The sequence below is a fragment of the Liolophura sinensis genome, chromosome 6, assembly GCF_032854445.1.
Source record: "Liolophura sinensis isolate JHLJ2023 chromosome 6, CUHK_Ljap_v2, whole genome shotgun sequence".
Lineage (NCBI taxonomy): Eukaryota > Metazoa > Mollusca > Polyplacophora > Chitonida > Chitonidae > Liolophura > Liolophura sinensis.
Window position 1 is genome coordinate 8,363,272 of NC_088300.1, and position 20,593 is coordinate 8,383,864.

A 20,593-nucleotide genomic window follows, 5' to 3' on the forward strand; every position below is an offset into this window, starting at 1 on the left:
GGTGACTTTTGATAGATCTGGGGATTTAATATTTTCAATTTGAATTTCTTATTGCAATCATTACCAAATTTTTATTTTCTATTTCAGAATTATTTTGATCAATAAGTGAGAGAGAAATATTCTGCCCTCGGGAATCTTCATGTCCGTAAACTTCCGGTTTCTGAGTTCGCCTGGAAAAGAGCAAGGGAGGCTGTTGCTTTAAAAAAATTTCGCCTTTCGGTGGTCAAAATGACTTATTTAACATCATGGGAGGAATTTGCAAGAGCCGCTGAACGCCTGTATCTGGCCGACCCAATGAAGGTAAAGAATGCCACCCCAAAGCTAAGCTGGACGTTGCTACCATAACGCCCAGCTTCGGTAACGTAGACTTCCACGCGGACAGTTTCACTGAAAAAAAAAAAAATGCTCGAACTCTACCTTATTTTTGCTATCCACCGATTCCCTAAAACGGCCGAAATATAATATGTCAAAGCCAGTATTGGTAAACCACCTTTCAGCAGTAATCCAGGTCTTTAAACTTTCGATATGACCGAAGCTGGGCGTGGCGGTAATGTATGTTTCGTGTGATAATGTTCGTAGCATATGTGTACGTTACTGTGCCAAATGTTAACCATTGTTGTTGTTGTCCTTGTGATTTAATCCAACGTAAGACTGGAATTTTGATTTACAGGTGTGTCAATTTTGAGAGGACGGCAACTGACATGCTATGATAAATGACGGGAATTTGAAAGTTGAGACTGCTATCATATGACAAAGTGACGTCAATTCAAACAACCAGCTTTTCACAATGAGCATCTGACAAAGGTCTCATTGACTATCACAATAACAAACATAGTCTTAATTACTGCCATAAAATCACTGAACGTAGAATCAGTTGGATTGTTCTTAGTTTTTGAAACAAGGGTAACAGATCAAAATGACACAAAACCCAAATGTCACCCCCCAGCAACCCCCCGGGGCCTCTGTGGCTCAGTCGGTTAGCGCACTAGTGCAGTGTAATGACCCAGGAGCCTCTCACCAATGCAGTCGCATACGTGGGAAGGTCTGGCAAACTGCGGATGGTTGTGGGTTCCACGACCCGCTGTGCCCGGTTTCCCCCCATCATAACGCTGGCCGCCGTCGTATAAGTGAAATATTCTTGAGTACGGCGTAAAAGACCAGTTAAATAAATAAATCCGTAAATAAATAAATAACCCTCCCCTGGCCCATCCTACCCAGTCAGAAAGAAACTCAAAGATAACCATCAGAACTCCGACTCAACAATTTCTTCCATAGTCTTGTTTGGCCTCGTTTTGACATTGACACATCTACCACAGGAAGTTGTATATTTTACATCCTCAAACAAATGTTTTAAATATATGGCACAAATTACTGTAGCATGTTTCTCTGTCCATCATAATTTTCCATAGAATTTGGATCACAGCAAGACATGTGCCAATCCAGTATAGTAGACTTTTGGTGAGGAACTGGCTTAAACTGCAACATTTTCAAATGTCAAAACGAAGCCAAACATGTGCTTTCCAGAGATAAATATCTCAACCTTTATATGCGAATACAATCTCTTGATTTGAAGAGGGTATTGAAGAAATAAAAAGTGACAGATCCTTTGGACTACCTGCTGGCTGCCCAAGATATTTCACCTCTGTCTGATGTTTGTATAATGTAAACATCAGTATAATACGAAGAAAAAAAAGTGACAGACTATATGTAAAACTCATGGTGTGGTTTGTGTTCATGGTGAATTTGAAAGAACTTTAGTTATGACCTTTTGTTGGTTTTGGAAATTTTCATTTTGCTTAGCCAGCATGAATTGGTTCCTGGAAAATTTTTTAAGTGTCATTTTTTAACAGCTGTTCATTAAGTGTTGTTACATGAACAGGAAAGGAGTAACAAAACAAGCAGACATATTGGCCGTCTTATAAGGTTCTTGTTTGGTAGTTGTGGTGTCTCTGTTTTGCAGTGCCGATTGGTGATGAAGTATCGTCATGGAGAGGGACAGCTGAATGTAAAAATAACGGATGACCAAGTGGTGAGTTGTAGGCCAACACCAGGTCAATTTAGGGTGTAAATGGCACAAAATATCTGATGTTCTAAACAGGTGAGGCATCATGTACAGAAAACGACCTAAACTTGCTCACAAACAGATTGTACATTTTGTCTGGAGTTCTATTGATCTCCATGATTTTAGAAAAGTCACATAATGATGTACCTTCTTGCTTTAATCTTTTTTTATGTTTCAAGAGGGGATATATAGTGATAGTTTTGTTCCTGATGTCATGTTACCTTGTATCTTGAAGACTAGTCTGAGCAGAATTCTCAGTCTCACAGGTTAAACTTAGTATACAAGCCCTCCAGTTAAGTTTTAGGACTAGCACAATCTGCACAGAACTATTGCATATTTAATGACCTACATCTCCTAATAATGTCTGATTTTTTGGGTAAAATTTTTGTGAGCAGGTTCCTTTGTTTAACTTCATATTAAGGTTGAAAACAAGCCGTATTCGTACACAAGATTTGCAATTTTAATTATTTCCTTGATTCCGATTGGATATGGGTCCTGTTTTCTGTAATTTGCTCATACATGTGTAATTTGAAAACTAATTTGAGGAGGATCCTAAAACTCAGAGGTTACAAAGTGTATGCGAGATCTCATATCAAAGTCATCAGTCAGCCCTATCCATTCTTAAGAATTGCATATCAATGATTTCCTGTAATTTGATTGTTTATTGGTTCTTGTACAATAACTACTTTAAATATTGTCTGATTTTAGTGGAAAAAAATCATGATTAGATTCATTTTGTGGTCCCTCACATCTAGATAGAAAATCAGCAGCATTTGTGCTTACCTTTTACATATATGGTGATCCATAAATAAGTTTTGTATGCATAATGTGGAATGTAAAATCTTGAAAGTGCAGCTGTTGTTATGTCTTTGTCTTGAAAAAGCAGAGGGGGTTCATAGCTTTTCCTGTGGCTCCGTGCCGCAGGTTCTCTGTAATTTGGTCATACAGTGTACCTAGAAAACTGATTACAGATCATGGACATGATGGAAGTGACAGCTTAAATTGAATATCTGAGATAATTGTAGTTGGTGCATATCTTTCGGTGTATTTAAGATTTAAAACTTAATATGCTGGATGATTATAAATAACTGGTTTGAGGGACATTGATACTCACAATCCTTTATTGTATCTCATGTTGTTAAATATTAAAAAGGTACACATTTGTCCAAAACTTATTTAAAGTATTTGTTTAATGCACATGTGTTTAGTTTATTGGTCTGATTTGCAGTGCCTACAATACAGAACTGAACATGCCCAAGACGTGAAAAAGCTAGAGAAACTGACGAGTCAGCTGATGAGACATATGGCATCCAAAGAAGGGAGATGAACACTCTTGAAAATGATAGACAGATTCCTGAGTTTCTTTGTTACTCACTGATGTGTAGGAGCTTTGGCACATGATGATTCTGAAAGATATGGACTAACAATTGTATTTTCATCTAGCAAGGTTTTGAGAGTTAAATTCTGATTGTCTACAGTGTCAAAGAGGCTGGCACCATTATCTCACAGAGCAGGCATGACAGCTTCAGATGGGCAGTATGTCTTGCTCTTTGTGTGATTTTTTAAACTTTTTATTTGGGAGGAGGGAGTTTGCAAGATTGTCTGCTCCAGTACTTCTTACCTTACTACACAAATAATTTATAACATACAAACTTGTATTTATTTTAATGAAGCTAATCAGACCACATAAGATTGCTTTCGCTCATAAAATCCCCAGGTATTCATTGAGGCGTATTGGTGTCGGCTGTATGAGGTTGCAGCATTGCATTTCTTCTTTAATTCGTTCTTGTATAAAGTGTAAAGCATGACCATTATTCTTCAATTCAGATAACTTTGAGGATAGCCTCAGGTAGCCATTTTCCTTTTCAAAGAATATTTAAAGTTAAAATTCATGGAAAATATATATATTTGTCCCCAAGGGAAATTTTTGTTACCAATAGACATGTTGTGTGTGCATGTGTGTGTATATTTATATTTATATATATATATATATATATATATATATATATGTAGAAAGAAGTTTATTTTTCTGATGTGGAGAATAGGCATAGGAAAAAACAAAGGAAACATTCTGAGATGTCTGTTGTATTCCAACTGCTGTTTGAAACTTTTGTAGAAATTTGAGGTTTCCTTTGTCTTTTTGAATATATATATATATATATATATATATATATATATATATATATATATACCCTAATTCTGCAATCTTCTCAGCTGCCTCTTCAACTAATATTTTGAAAGATTCTGAGAGAAGTGTGGGGTGTAGAGAAATAATTGGCACAGACTAGTTTTATGAAGCTTGCATCTTTAAATACATAAGCAAATCATTTTCGGCATCATGTTCAGAATAATTGTATACATAAATTCCACTAAAAAAGTGCTTTAGCGGTTGAAAAGGTTGAAGATTTACAGTATATATTAATGACTATTTTGTGGAAGAGCTTTGGAAAAGAGCTTTGGTTTAGCCTGGGCAGTTTGGTTTCTCTCACCCTTATGTATTGGAGAGCAGCCATTTTTCACAAGCCAGGCCTCCAGCCTAGCCCAATTTGATACTTAACCCAAACAGAGAAACAAGCAGACATGCATACATGTTGATTGGGCAACCCTGGGAGCAATCCTAGCAAAAGGTTAGTGGGGTACTGGTCAGGTTGCAGTGAATGTCTCTGTGGTATGCCCAATTAAGTCCCTTTGTTTATGAATGTGACAGTTCTCCTATGATATGTATTCTTGATGACTGTAAATGAATCAGTCAATCTATCAATCAGTCTATCAATCAATTGATTCATTAATTAAGCCATACATGAGGAACTTATACATGAGCAATCCTTTCACTGCTGGCATAGTAAGTCTGTTTCATTCAGGGTTGTTTATGTGGTGCCATGTAAAAGTACACCCCACGGTGAAATTTCTGACGAATCTGAATTTTTACACATCTGAAAAACTGATCCCATGGTTTCTATCACATATATATAACAGTAAGTCCTAGACTGATTGGTGATATTCTATGAGAATGTTTTTTGATCCTGACTTTCATTCGTGTTAAGGGTCTACCTGTGAAACAAAGCTTGACAGAGTTCTCTAGTTTGCTTATCTGTCATGTACTCGCCTCATGCAGAGGTCTATAGAGTATATAGAAGTCGGTAGATCTGAATGGTGTATGGAGAAGAGAGTAGCTTTCCTGACACCCAAATGCACGAATCTTTGATTGGTTTTATGCCGTACACAAGAATATTTCACTTGTGAGGAAACCATAAAGAGGCCGAGAGAAACTCACGCCCATTCACAGGTTCAGGCTTCATTGGACATCTCACGATTTTGAGGTAGTGATTACATGGTAATACCAAAGCTGTGGATTCTGATGACAAGACGGAGGTCGCAGCCAGTTAATAGAGGGCACTAGAATCGCTACAGTTAATTTGACCACAAAATTGCGAATTAATGACTCTTGCTGGCGAAAGCAGAAAATATGCTCTTTAATGTGCAAAATGACATATTTTGAAGTAAACCGAGCTGCAAAGGAGGTGAGTTCAGATGCCATGAATACAAATAAGGAAGCTCATGTCTGTTACTGAATGACGAACTTTATTGCATGCGAGACTCAATACTGAAGTTCTATGGAAATGCCACTCACAATATACTGAGCCGTCCCTGACGAGATCTGAAGTACCAGTTCTTGCTTCTGCATGTTGTGACATGAGATGAGGTCTTTATTATGATGTTGGGTTTTAAAAAGATGAGTGTTTCGTACACCTTGTAAGACAGAATGGAAACAAACGTTGCATCAGACGATGAACGGTCCAAGGCTTTTCGACTTCAGGGAGCCATTGAAAACTTTGACAACCAAATGTGTGTTGAAAGTGTAGACATTATCAGCAGGATAGTAAATCTTGATTTCCCATCTAAGTACATGTAATTTCGCTTAAAAATAACTGCTACATGTCAGATTCTACTCCATAATTCCTAATTAGCGTTGCATTTCATTTTTTATGTCGTAGAAACGTGTATAATATCAGAAACAACCTCCTGCTAATTTGCCAGCTACAAACCTCCGGACTTAAATCGCGGTAGTGGGCCTGCTACCGTATACAGCGAGAGCTAAAGCCGGACTTGCGGCAAAAGCAACGCTTTAAAGCTGAATACGCCAGAGAAGACACGGTATGATTGTATACAGTGCTTAGGGATGGGAAGTTCCAACCACCAGAAAACAAGTGGAACATAATGATTGTCACCAAACATCTCAAAAACATCACTTGGGATTGAAGCACAACTGTTTTACAACCAAAAATGACGGCACTAAAGAAACGCAAAGCAGAGAGCAAATGAAGCAGACCGTCAACGATGCTACCAAAATGGATAAAAAGGCAAAAAAGACACACTAGGTCCCACTTCTGACAGCGCCAGCACCTTCCAAGAGCACAGCTCTAGATCTACCCAAGTCAAGAAATGAATTAGCACCACAAGCGTTGAGAGAAACAAAAGCCAGGCAAGTGAAAGGAGGTAGCTAAGACACACCGAGTATACTGATCAGTGAACTTTTTTAGTGATTTCGGACTAGGGTCCCGTTTCACAAAGCTTGTGGTCCGACGTAAACTTTGTTAATTTGGAAAGCCTAGCATGACCTATAGACTGGTTCCGTTAAGTTTAATCTTGTGAAAACGAAATGCATACATGCTTGCCATATTATTTCCCTCAACGAATACATAAAGTGTCTGTGACCACATTTTACCACTCAGTAAAATTTAGCATTTTGCACATAAACATGTCTGGAATACAATTTAAAAAGGTCTTTTATGAAGCTTTCTATAATACAGTAACACCATTGGCTACAAGGAAACGGCACATGTCAACATTTGCTTTAGGTAACAATGCGCAATTTTGTTTGTTTTATTATTCACGAGCCAACCGTGATCTACTGATTTGAAATATCTCAATCGCTAGAATTCACGAAGTGCGGGCTCAAACCCGGTCTTGGACAGGAAATTTGTAGATTTCCACGCTCCTGCTGCTTAGATGGAGCCTTGACGGCAATAAGCTCTCAACGACTCTGGCGAGGCCGTTTGCACAGTCAAACATTTGAAGACCACTTGTCACCTGAAGGAAAGTTCGCCAGTAACTTACCAAAATTCAGTGGCTTATCAAGTGCACTGCGGTTTCTTCCATTCATAAAACTGAACGCCATGGATTAGGTGAGTACAGCGTTAAGACACCATATGGTTGATAATTTCTAAACGCAATCTTTGCTTCTCTAGAAGACATACAAACAGTGATACATGTTGCATTTTGCATGTTATGGAATACAGAACACAGTGGCAACAGTCTTACTTGCAATCACAACCCAACATTTGCCACCCAAGTGAGATAGACACAATGCACTATATCTTAGCTTACCTTGGCTCAAAAAAAATGTCTCAAGCCCGATAGTGTAGCAATGTTACAGTAGGCGTTGCATTTACACCGCCCGCCCCCCCCCCCCCCCCCCTGCCACCCTACCCACATTTTTGGAAATTTCTGACAACAGCATACGATTTACGTTGGTTACATTTCTTTTGCTGTTTAATGGTATGAAATATGATTATTTACAAAACCACAGGTGGAGTGCCCTTCATTAACACATGAATGTTTTATTACATGATATTTTATACATGTATATGAGAAATATAAAGATATATGCCATCGTCTTTGGACATATAGTTAGATTGATCTTAATTTCTGGTGGTTGTAAATAGGTTATGCATATTCACTGTTTGATAACGATTATTTTGAGTCTTTTTATTGTTATGGTATGTTTAGTATAAAGTAAGATATGGTCCAAAACAAATTTGTTGATATCTGACATCAGGAGACCCTTAAGGGATAGCTGGATTCGACCTATACGACCTGGGTGAGTGGACATTGTGGCTCGCTCGTCCGGCAAAACAGAAATATTGAATTCTATTATGGAATAAGGTCTCAGATAAAAATATATCTAAAGTATTATAAAGTGATAGCCTAGTGTTTTACTACAGACATGACAGGTGATACAGAGCTGGCAGCCACTCGGAATTTCGGTGTATTTGGGCTTGCATTGACGGAACAATGTATACTAGACCGGGAGCCCAAGGCGAGGCAAGGCCAGCCTAAATATTTGAAGAACTGGTTAATCCAATGATGCCTGAGCAAGTATAAGCTATCGAAGACACAAAACTGCTTGGAAAATATTTTATCCACTTTAAAAGATACCGGTATTTCGAAAGAATTTATCCGTACAGTCGTTGAAAATCCATACTCTTAATTCCTACATTTGAGCCAATACCACGGCTGTTTATAAAGTATATGTGTTTGTAACGAAAATAGCAAATACGTTGAATTTGACCAACTTGGTTTGAAGTCGGTTCAGATAAACACAAATATTTGATGGAAAAAGTATTAACTGAATGGACAAGTGCATACCCACTGCAGTAATTTCCTCGGCTATCTGTAGCTGTAAATTTGTGAAATAAATCTAAATACGAACATCATAAATAAACAAATCTCTACTTTTAAATACCATGCGGAAGAGTACACATGCTGCAGAAAGTATAGCTCCTTGTTACATATATCGTCACATTGTTTATTCTGACGATTTTCATAAATTCCACGGAAAAGCGGACATGGGAGCGCAAAATTCAAAATCACATCAGAGACAAATTATTGACTGAATCGAAAGGTAGGCCTAACTTGAATCTTGGAAATATATAATAGCTGTTAATATTTATTAGGCCTGGTCCCATGCAGGAGGAACGAAACGTAAATGGAAATTTCTGTTTGGCTTCAACGCTGCACACTTTGTTGCAGACATTTTTTAAATGGTATCTAGAAGATCTTCATCTTTGCTGAAGATTAAAGTGCGAATTTGATGATTCCATCAAGAAAAGTGTATATTTTCAAAAGTATCAATGTAATACAACATCCTAGCCAAAGATTTTGTCAGGACCAAAGCCAATGGAGTGCTACGCGACCAATCAAGACAAAATGGTGTGAAAATATGTTTTAAAGATGTCAAAATTAGCGTGACGATTCACTCAAAACATGACAGAATCACCTGATAGGTTCACATATGAAATTACATGTAATTATGACTTCATCAGTAACTTTAGCTTTGAAGATATAAAATCTTAACTCCTACAAGGTCATAGGAAAAGGTTAAGTTAGAAGCCCATGTACTTGTTAACAGATCCAAATGACCATATTACCGGTAGAGATTATCTCTAAACGAGACACAAAATTTCCTACAAACTGAAATTTGGAATTTCGTGTACTTAAGAGACAATTTTTCGAAAATAATATGATATTATCAAATTGATAAAAAATCACTTTAATTTTGTTTTTCTAACTTCAAAACAATATTCAGTTTCTTCAAGTAACAGTCTTGGAACGGGGATCTTTTCCCCGGGCAATGTCAACTCGTGTCATAGGTGACTTGGCCATTGTTCTCTCCCAATGCACCAGTTATACGTAACCAGTTTGCCCACAAAAAGTCATTGCAGAGGCACAAATGATCAATAGACGGCACAGTTAGACCCGAACTACTTTTGGTTCCTTTAGCTGTATTTTTGGCTAATACAGTACCTCAAAGGGCATATCTTTTTAATAAAATCTACAGAATACTTGAAATGAGTTATCTGCCATACAGATAAGAAGTAGAACCACAGCGCCAAAGGCCTTGTAACGACTTGACAAACAAAAGGGATATTACATCATATTTAAATATCACTACATTGTAATATACATTATAATATATTTTCTTATCTTTCGGTTTAATGAAGTTTACAAATGTTTTATGCATAAATTTCTGAAAAATTCGTACTGATTACGAAATTATAAAATTTTATGATTCCATCACACATCTCTTTTCCTTAATATGGATAAACTTTCTATTAATTATCATCGCAAGTTTCATTTTTACTCTCTACAGTCATCAATAGTCCACCACAATGGGTTTGTTCAAAGTGGATCCTAAACCCACAGATTATTACTCGAAGAGGACAACGGCTCAGGTACCACGTCTGTTTCGTATGATTCCATCACGGCGATTTCAGAGCGCGCTCTGCTCGCCATCAAGGGAAAATACCAGGGTGGCTATCTTTTGTTCAAAAGCCCTAACAGTCACCTCCATGTAAAACAATGGATGTTTAGAATTGAACCAAAAGAAGTTTCTAGGCGAAAAGCGAAATGTAGAATGTAGGCTACTCAAGCTTCATCAACCATGGACATGTAGGTCAGTTGTAAGAGTGAATGTAATGACTAACATGTTTTAATAAATCACCAGCTTCACACCGTAGGCTCTAATCTGTTGACCCACATAGTATATTGTACTTAGCGGTGCGGTAGTTCACCGTGAACGACGATCGTGCGCGGCGAAGCAACAACAACAACCACAAAAAAAAATGATTTAGTGTCTTAAACTTGGTACAAAGGACGTTTTATGCCAAAATCATGCCACAGTCAGTGAGTATACTAATGTTGTTTTAACTGGAAAGATGCTATACGTGGTTTATTACAGCAAGAATATGTCCAAAAGTAATGGAAACTCTACTCGAATTTGTCACTTCAAAATATTAACAATGGCGGATGTTTCGCCAAACTTAAGGTTGCTAAAAAAACTGTTGTTTGCAACCTAGTCAAACAGTATCTGATCACCAAGCTTGGAGAGAAACTCCTTGAACATGTCAATGTATTATACGTGAAATATTTGTGTTCTAATTAAGTCATCAAATATTAAAATTCTTACGTTGGAAAGGACAGGGGTCCACGGAAAATGTGTCCTTCAAAAGTTATATTAAGGCGCCAAAAACAACTTGCTCTCACGAGTCCACAAAATATCCTGTCTCTATATGTTAAAAAAAAAAATATATATATATATGTTTCAAAATATTCCACAAAAATTCTAATTTAATTTAAGGATATCTCTAACCCATAAAAATTTACAATCTACAGGTAAAACCTGTGTCTACGTTATGGACAAGGCAGAAAATTAACCCCTAACCTCCCATGCAATTATATGAAATAATATGCTGTCTCTAGCAAAATCACCACATCTCCGACATCAAACCAATCGTGGATCGAGGCAGGCCTCTACCTACGTCTGTTTCCGACGAATTGTTCCACATATAGAGGTAGGATATTTCAGGAATTGTACGATATTCGCTTCTAGTAACTTTAAACACATTAGCCTGTTTGACCCACACATAGGCTATCTACAACGCATGTTTAACTGGGTTGGGGCTAGTGAGGCATATATGTGCAAGTTAGACTTCTAAAATGACAGACTACCTGATAAATAATACCAAGTGCACAAAATGCTTCTTGTGTACACTAAGTACTTCTTGTGAACACCAAGTGCTTCTTATGTACACTAAGTACTTCTTGTGAACGCCAAATGCTTCTTATGTACACTAAGTACTTCTTGTGTACACCAAGTGCTTCTGATGGCCGAATTTAAAGAGACGGGAAAACTTTTCGTCATCATTGACCATTGTCTTTAAAGGAGAAGAAAACCTAAAACAATGACGCTTTAGGCTGAAAAGAGCACATTTTTTCTATCTGGTGGTGCCTGTTGCATAATTTTGCAATTTTTCATCGCCATACACGTAAAGTCTAAGAACAACAAAGCTGGCATAAATCGCTGAGTTCATCGCGTCCTCCATCTTTAACACCCTGTAATTTATGCTGGGATATGTTGCCTCTCGGCCAATGAGAGTCGTTAAAACTTCCGGCTTGTTCGTGTAAACTCGGTTCCTGATCGTCAAGCGGAAAACGAACTGAACTGTTCGCTACCTTCTGGGAAGAAGAGTTCTACCGGAAATGTACGAACTGCACTTCGGCGGTTTCCGACGGCAGTTCTCTTCCTAACACAGAAGACTTCAGGACTAGTTCTTAGGCAAAATGGAGTCGCCCACAGTGGATTTTGGCACTGACTTTATTTATAATTTATCAGCTTGAAGTACATATTAGAAATTTCTTTATGGCATGCACCTGCGAGGAAATGCATACTCTTTTCAATGGTATTTGTTTGATATTTCAATTTTCTTCTCCTTTAAGGATGGCTGCTCGAATTAAGCTAGTCTAGAAAAAAGGGATCGAGATACTGGAAGGATACAAACATTTATTCCCTGAGGAAACAGGGCAGAGGTATTCTTTTTAACCACCGTGTTCTATTTATTATTTATTAGATTGCTATTACTCAAGAATATTCCACTTATACAAAGTCGGCCACCATTAATGGTGGGAGGTAACCGTTCAGAGCCTGTGGGAATCCCACGACCATCCGCAGGTTGTTGGTAGACATTCCCACGTACGGCTGAAGCTGGACTGGAACTCACTCCTCGTGTTGTAATCAGTCACACTGATTACGATGATGGATGACCAGCCACACACACTTTTGCGCTGTTTAGTCGTGCTATTTTCTTGTTACATACTGTTACACACATCACACTGCTCTCGGCCACCTATAATCTTCATGACATATACCTGTACATCGATTTGCACATTACAGTGCAGTTTGACAGTTCAATAGTCATTTTAAATCTAATCATGCTGCAGTGCTGTATAACTTTATATCTTCATGTTAGATCTACTTAAAATATTACTGCGCCGGTAAAACCTCAAGCATTACATTACATTACCACAGTGCCGTTTTACCATCTTATATCCAGTCAGACTAGCAAGCTACATTGGTGTTTGAGCTTTTTGTCTCCATGTTATATCCAGTCAGACAAGCACATTACATCGGCGTTTGATGTTTTTGTCTCCATGTTAGATCCAGTCACACAAGTGCATTTTATTGGTATTTGATGTTTTTGTCTCTATGTTATATCCAGTCAGAAAAGTACATTACATTGGCGTTTGATGTTTTTGTCCTTTAATCCCCATTGTATATATCCAGTCAGACAAACACGCTACTGTGGTGTTTGATCTTTTTGTCTCCGTTTTATATCCAGTCAGACTAGCAAGCTATATCGGTGATTGATGTTTTTGTCTCCATGTTATATCCAGTCAGATAAGCACACTGCATTGGTGTTTGATGTTTTTGTCTCCATGTTATATCCAGTCAGACAAGCACACTGCATTGGTGTTTGATGTTTTTGTCTCCATGTTATATCCAGTCAGACAAACACATTACATCGGTGTTTGATTTTTTTTTATCTCCATGTTATATCCAGTCAGATAAGCACGCTACATTGGCGATTAATCTTTTTGTTTCCATGGTATATCCAGTCAGACAAACACGCTACAGTGGTGTTTGATCTTTTAATCTCCATTATATATATGCAATCAGACACACGCACTACAATGGTGTCCGATCTTTTGGTCTCCATCTTATATCCAGTCACACAAGCACACTACACTGGTGTTTGATGTTTTTGTCTGCATGTTACATCCAGTCAGACATTGGTGTTTGATCTTTTTGTCTCCATGTTATATCCAGTCAGACAAGCACATTGCACTGGCGTTTGATATTTTTGTCTCCATGTCCAGTCAGACAAGCGCATTACATTTGTGTTTGATCTTTTTGTCCCCATGATATATCCAGTCAGACAAGTGCATTACTTTAGTATTTGATCCTTTTGTGTCTATCTTATATCCAGTAAGACCAGCACAATACATTGGCGTTTGATGTTTTTGTCTCCCTGTTATCTCCAGTCAGACAAGCGCATGACATTGGTGTTAGATCTTTTGGTCTCCATGTTATATCTAGTCAGACGAGCACATTACTTTGGCGTTTGATGTTTTTATCTTCATGTTATATCCAGTCAGACAAGCACAATACATTGATGTTTGATCTTTTTGTCTCCATGCAATATCCATTCAGTTAGGCACACTACATTAGTGTTTGATCGTTTTGTCTTTATGCTATATTCAGTAAAACATAGAACACTACATTGGTGTTTGATCGTTTTGTTTCCATGTTTAGGGTTTTGCGTTACTTTGTTAGATATCCCCAGGTTACGCAACCAAACGAAAAGACAGGTGCAAGAAGTGTGTGGAATAATATAGTTTGTTTATTGCAACTGTGAAATTGCAACTGTGTGAAGTCGTTTCTAATTTATACAATGCTTTAAGAGCTTTCTCTTTTATACTTACCATTGCTGTTCACAAACCAACGGAAATATTGGCTACATAAACTTTGTTTTGGATTTGCTAAGATTGTCATAGTTTTTGTTTTGCTGCTAATAGATTTGATGTGCCAAAAGTTACATTCTTCAGGCAGTGATTTCTGTCTGGGGAGATATCTCGGACTTGAACTTGGCGTTCAAAATGTCGTTTTTTGGCCTGTGGCTATTTGGATGTTGTTTTCCTCTTTAATTGCCGAACTGTCACCTTCGAGAGTTAGACCACTCCAGTTAAACTCATTAACGCCGTTTGACATTTCGATCATCGTGTTACATCAAATATCTGCCAATAAAATATTAACCTTTCGTCATAAATAATTCGATGTGTTTCTAAATACACTCAAAATAAAACACTAGGGTCAACGCCAAATGTGCACATATTTATCCACATTTTATATTCTCTTTACAGGGAACATTCCACTGGAACAAATTGTCATCAAATGTTCAGGACATGACGCTATCTCTAACTGTACAATGACTATGCAGGAATATGTGTTTGAAATGTAGAATATAGCCTAATTTACACGAATTTAATATAATGTTTGCTGAAATTAATTGCAAATGGGATAAATCGTGTTCACACGGTTTGATTTGTCGCATTGTCCCGTCGAGTAGTTAAGCGAAGCTAGAGCAAGCGCTATTTCATAAGCCGCGTTCACACTGTGCGATCTGAGGAATACTACAAATTGCATGATATAAAATTTGTCCGTTTGTTCTTTTACGACAGTTATCAGGATAAAGTACCTCAGAAATGTGAAGACCCTATAATGCCGTTCGTGACATTCAGTCTACTACTACAGTGATATTTGAAACAGACAAAAATGTGAACAGACATTTCACATGTGAACTCAAGATGTTTTATATCTTTGTTTGAGATATTGTCTGTTAAATTTGCTATGGAGTTCGCTATGGGGTTGGGAAAACGCCTAGCGCGATGATGTAGGCCTACTGATATTTTATGCACTGATGATGAAATGAACGCAGGTGTATTGCCACCTCGATCGCCTATAGCTCTGTGAAGGGAAATTTGTCGGTTACTTAATAAAGTGCCGTGGCTTCCCACGGGTCTCCCCAGTGCCCTCTGTCACTAAACACATCATTCGTCAATTGCTTATAACTGAATCGGTATAACAGCACTCTTTCTCTTGTTGCAGGTGTATCTTTAATGACAAGAGGTCACGAGGAAGCATGGCAGAATCTCGTCTCTTCCACCACAACAGAAGCTTCACAAACCTGCGCCACACATATGACATTGACGATACATTGAAAAATAAACTGAAATCCCACGACCTCGACTCTATCGTGGCCCTGACACATATTTCAGAAGAACGCACAATGTGTTTAACGAGGGAATTGTCCATAGGTTACGGGAGTCGAATCACTGGGGCAATAATGGAGCTACAGAAATGGTCAAGATCCATCTCCTGTCTGAGCCTTTATGAAACAGATACTAACCACAGTGTCAACGTATCCAGTACGTACTCTATAGTAATATTATTATTACAACACATATGTCAAATTTATATGAAGACCGGGCCATACGAATCATACCTTAAGTACGGAATTATCTGCATTAAAATATAGCAGAAAATATTACTGGCCATATTCAGAACTGTCTACATATATACATGACGGCGATTAAGTTTGGAGGTAGTTTACGAGTGGAGGAAACTATTAACTAAGTACATGTGGCCCGACTGGGCATTGTATCTGACTCAACAGGACAATTTCCATTTGTTTGGTCTGATTTGTTTGATTAAAAAGTTTGAACATCTGGATTACTGTTAAAAGATGGTAACCGAAGCAGGCGTTGACATGTCTACACTTCACATGGTTAAGGGAGTCGGGGAATACCAAATATGAAGGTGGGGCGAGCTATAAATGTCATTGAATTTTTCCACGCTGAACAAATAGGCGGCTGTCCAGGACTCTTAGCACGTTACGGGCGAAGTCTTCACTATGTGACAAACAGATACGCATATGATACTTGGTGGAAGACAGAACAACAGCTGGTGAAGGAACGTTATACTGCACAAACGGTCACATGAGAATCGTCGACCGTATATATTGTCACCAAGGTCCCAAGTAGTCCGGTAGCGGAGGAATTCACAAATGCTGTTTAGGTTCAACGCGGGAATGAACCCACCTCTTGTGTGACATGGCAATTGATGAACAAGCATCTGTCTTAACCACTCGATCGCACCTCTCTCATCTGGGCCTTTTAAAAAATGAAAGAAAATAATAGCAAAACGGGTTATGTGCGTTTATGCGGTGCTAGTAAACTCATTTACACGGGTATGACATTGTCCCTCGTTAAATGAATAGTTAATGATCCTTGTTATAGCACGGAAGCCCGGTAAGACCATCGTCACAACATCCCATCATCATCTTGGTGAGGAGCGATCGCGTCATCATTTTGCAATCGCTTCGTAGTCTCACCACCGCGATGTGACACTACTATATGAGATGGCAATGCTGGATCTGTCATATATACTTAACCCACTCCGTGCAAAAGACATTCTCTTCATGAAATACGTGGACTCAAAACCTTTAGTCTGAAAAACAAATGAACTGAACTCATTTAACAACAATATGTGATATTGGGACACAATGGTAATTTGTGTCCAAGCTAAGGTATCTATTTTGCGCCAGCAATACTCCTGTTCCCCTCAGTTTTTTGACCTCAAAATGTATCGTTCATTTCCCGAACGAACGATACATTTCTAGTAGGTCTGGAAGATTCTTCATGGGAGATGGGCCTTGTACTTCTGAAATCATTAAAAACGCTAAATCTCCTCCATCTCGAATGATTATGTACGAGTTATTAGTGGTCCACGTAAGTTCCCTGTTTTATTTTCAGATTTTCTTTACATTGTGATTTGAATATTTCTTCACCATCAGCCCCTGTTGTCTAATTTCTCATATAGGCCATACCATAAAAAGTGTAAAACACCGAGCGTGCTATGTATATGTGACCCTATATTATCTGATTTTATTCAAACCTGGGTTCTAAGAAGCAAGGTTTATGTTTCTGTTGAAACATTATCACTAACACTCAGAATACGAGAAAAGATGTGATTCTTTGTGACAAAACCGTAATTTACACTAGAAACGTATGGCTAGATTCCAACCTTGCTGAATGGGCGCGTTGCTTCGGGTCCATCTGATGTATTACTTATATAGATGACATATAAATGCAGGCTCTATATTGTAGGCAGTTGATACACAAAGCAGCCATCAAATATACCTACACGTTCTTTTGTATGTTTTGCTTTTCCAGAAATTGACCACGCCAAGGATTTTAAGGAATTCTGCGTCAGACATGATGTTAAACCAGATACTGTTGACGTACTGAGTAAATATGATTGCAACTCACTACCGGCTTTACGACATTTACCCTCCAGTGAACTGAATGGGTTACTTTGGGAGTTGTCTGTAGGTCAGAGAGCTGCGGTGACCCAAGGCATTAGAGTGCTGCGCGAACTCCAACATTCGATGTCTCTGCCCAACCTGACGACATACACACAAGACGAGCCCGGTTCCCAAAATCGATGTGGCAAGCTATTATTTGTTTTTCATCACATTGAGATTTACTCCTCTACATTTCAACCTTCACACATTTCCAATTCGAGACCCTTAGTGTGTCACATGTCTCAAGTTGGTCGGTCACATATAGGTATAGTTGTAAATACTGTGACTGCGTCGACGCCTGGTTATGTGACGCCGCTGTTTACGGCAGACGAAAATATTATAGTGCCAGTATTTCTACAGCAATCAGTAAAATAGCTTAGTAGTCTCTCCTTAGCAGATCTTATTATAAGAGTCACCTTCCCCCCATGGTCTTAAAGCTGCGAGTATAGAGCAAAAATGCATGTTCTGGATCACGCAAAAACATGCCGAAAGCGATGTTCTTATAAAACTTAAGTCTTCTAATTTATTTTATTTATAATTTATCTAAAATAACTAATTTATTTTATTTATTTGTTTGAATGGTGTTTTGCGCCATGCTCAAGAATATTCGCTGACATTTGAACCAAATATGGGAAAAGCTGCAACGTGCATTATGGATGTAAATCAACTTAAACTTCTTGGTATTAAACTTTTGCATGTAAAGAACATGTTGATTATCTATTTTTCTTGAAATAATTTGTGATTTAACTTAAGAATAAAACAGTTTAATGAATGAGGACTTAATGAGAAACTTAATTGTTGCAACTTATCCCGCTTAGTCATACGGTTTATCCCGGCGTGGGGTAAGATCTTACGAGGCTGCACTTGTAGACAAATTCCACAGAGATGGCTGTATCAGCAATCCTTGTTAGGGCGTATATATAATTAGCTTAACAATGTGGTTAGTAAACCCTAGAGTATGGGACATATGGCTTGTTTAATGTATTTTTCATGCCTTGTATATGGAGGTTTTAGCGAAATATGATGCAATATGGCACGGTCTCCCAACTGGTTTAGTCCCTAGATGCACAGATTGAGTCAAGCTTGATATTTACCGGTTTTAACCTTGGGTTTCTGCAATGCCCGCTCAATCCAACAGCCCAACGGATATAGGGAGCTCTGGGGTTAATATCACGCATTTCAAGAGCGCTGGAAACTGATATTTTAATTTTTAAAAATTTAACATTTTTTCCCAGATGAAGACATGAAACGTATACACGACCTCATTCCAATGGATCTTTACCAGCAACTTGCAATGAAAGCAGACTTTGAAGACATTAAACGTGCAGCTAAATTTGTCTTGAGCAACAAGGATGTACATGGCTGTAACGATATAAGGGACTTGTGGGATGTTCTTATGAAGAGGGGATATATAAAAATAGGTGACTATGACAAACTCATACAGATACTCAGAGATGCTCGGATGTGTGAATTAAAGAATATCGTTGAAGTTGGTCGAAATAAAATACGAAAAATCTGTGATAAAGGTAAGTTCTCTTTTTTAACTTTCATTCCCCTTTCATTGCACGTAACCTTTGGACAAGACAACAAATTAATACGAATTCAGATTTTACACAAAAATGAACACAAAAAAATGGATAGCATGAGTTAGTTACAAATGGTGTGAAGAAAGCTGTCTTACAATATTTCTTGTAACATATGATAACAGTTGTCTTCGGGCTATATATTTTACTGTTGTATCTACTACATACACGCTCATGAATTAACTGCACATTTGAAAAAGAATAGATATGAGCTCAGCTCCCATTTTGCTATTTAGATGACAGATAGAATGGTTTGTCAAGAACTCGACTTAGCACCAATAAACTAACCAAGATGAATGTTTATTTTTCTATTCTTTCAGCGAATACAAACGCCTTCACAAATAAGAAACCAGTATTGCCATTGCAACAGCAGGAATCTGGACACATTCTCAAAGCCCTCAGAGAAAAGCCTAGACGTCTACGGAGGAATTCAATGAGTATACCCAGTTGTCACATTCACAAGGGGACGAAAGCCGTAGACATACAGAATGATCTCACGGACACCTCGTTGTCAAACGTACCCTTGGTCTTCGTAGAAGTTTGATAGTTACCTTTGTATTTATTGTAGGAAACTCAAATTCATGCTCAGACAAATGAGACAAAGCAAAACACAGCGAATCTGTGGTAAACAAGGAATATAAAGGCAGCTTCCACCTTTATCAAATTCACTTAAAATGCGTGAGGCCTGTCATTGGTTATTTACAACAAATTCAGAAACAAATTACTATTCAAGTTATGTTCGGATACATAATGGGTATGGTTTATGATATAAACAGCAGAAATAACGGAAGTATGATTCTCCATGGATTTGTGGCACGTATAAAAAACAAACTGATGCCCAATGGTAAATCAAAGGTAGAAGAATTTGTAGGAAGTAAAGATAACATCTATGGTTCAGAATGCACAACTGCAGGCTGGGATCCCTGTTAACTCCTGTTCTGAACTGCCCGTCGTATTTTCGTAAAGCGAAGCCGCATTTTACAAACCGATTTGTATTAAGCTCAAGATCTAGCTGACTTTCTGGGGATGGCATTCCAAGTAGATGACCGAAAAAAAAAAAACAAACAAAAAAAACAACATTGGTCCAGATTTTCATTCGAATCTATCTACTTGAGAACAGCACACTGCTCTCGGTTCACTCGGTTAAGCTCGAAGGTACCACACCTTATCATTTATTTCTAGCGTCTGTATGTTAAAGGATTCTGCAGACCATAATTTGATTTTGATCTGCGACACGCGCGTCCAGGCCTTCGCAACTGCTATTCAAGGGGTGTAGGCCAGAAGTATGAACAGAATAAGCGAATGTTGGTAATGCTTGTGACAAAGAGGGTAACGACCCAGTTGGAGATTATCACACAATTCCTCTGTACAGGAGTGACGTCAGCAGGTTCACGTTTCTTCTTGCG

The 20,593-nt window shown here is 38.1% G+C and overlaps 2 protein-coding genes across 4 annotated transcripts; both read left to right on the forward strand.

Annotated features, from left to right (window-relative positions):
• The first annotated feature begins 139 nt into the window (after positions 1-139).
• LOC135466756 (signal recognition particle 9 kDa protein-like) lies at positions 140-4,016 on the forward strand. The gene is made up of 3 exons (XM_064744420.1): positions 140-300; positions 1,961-2,029; positions 3,291-4,016. Exons 1-3 carry the CDS (start codon positions 229-231, stop codon positions 3,387-3,389), a joined length of 240 nt encoding a protein of 79 aa, XP_064600490.1. The 5' UTR covers positions 140-228; the 3' UTR covers positions 3,390-4,016.
• A 7,945-nt stretch (positions 4,017-11,961) lies between these two features.
• Positions 11,962-20,229, forward strand: LOC135469013 (uncharacterized). 3 transcript variants are annotated; one of them, XM_064747529.1, is made up of 5 exons: positions 11,962-12,084; positions 15,348-15,667; positions 17,474-17,749; positions 18,840-19,130; positions 19,508-20,229. In XM_064747529.1, the coding sequence occupies exons 1-5, from the start codon at positions 12,050-12,052 to the stop codon at positions 19,729-19,731; spliced, it is 1,146 nt and encodes a 381-aa protein (XP_064603599.1). In that variant the 5' UTR covers positions 11,962-12,049; the 3' UTR covers positions 19,732-20,229. The 3 variants fall into 3 exon arrangements, with proteins under 3 accessions (XP_064603599.1, XP_064603601.1, XP_064603600.1); XM_064747531.1 differs by having other exon boundaries at positions 18,840-19,025; XM_064747530.1 differs by having other exon boundaries at positions 11,971-12,211.
• Positions 20,230-20,593: the final 364 nt, after the last annotated feature.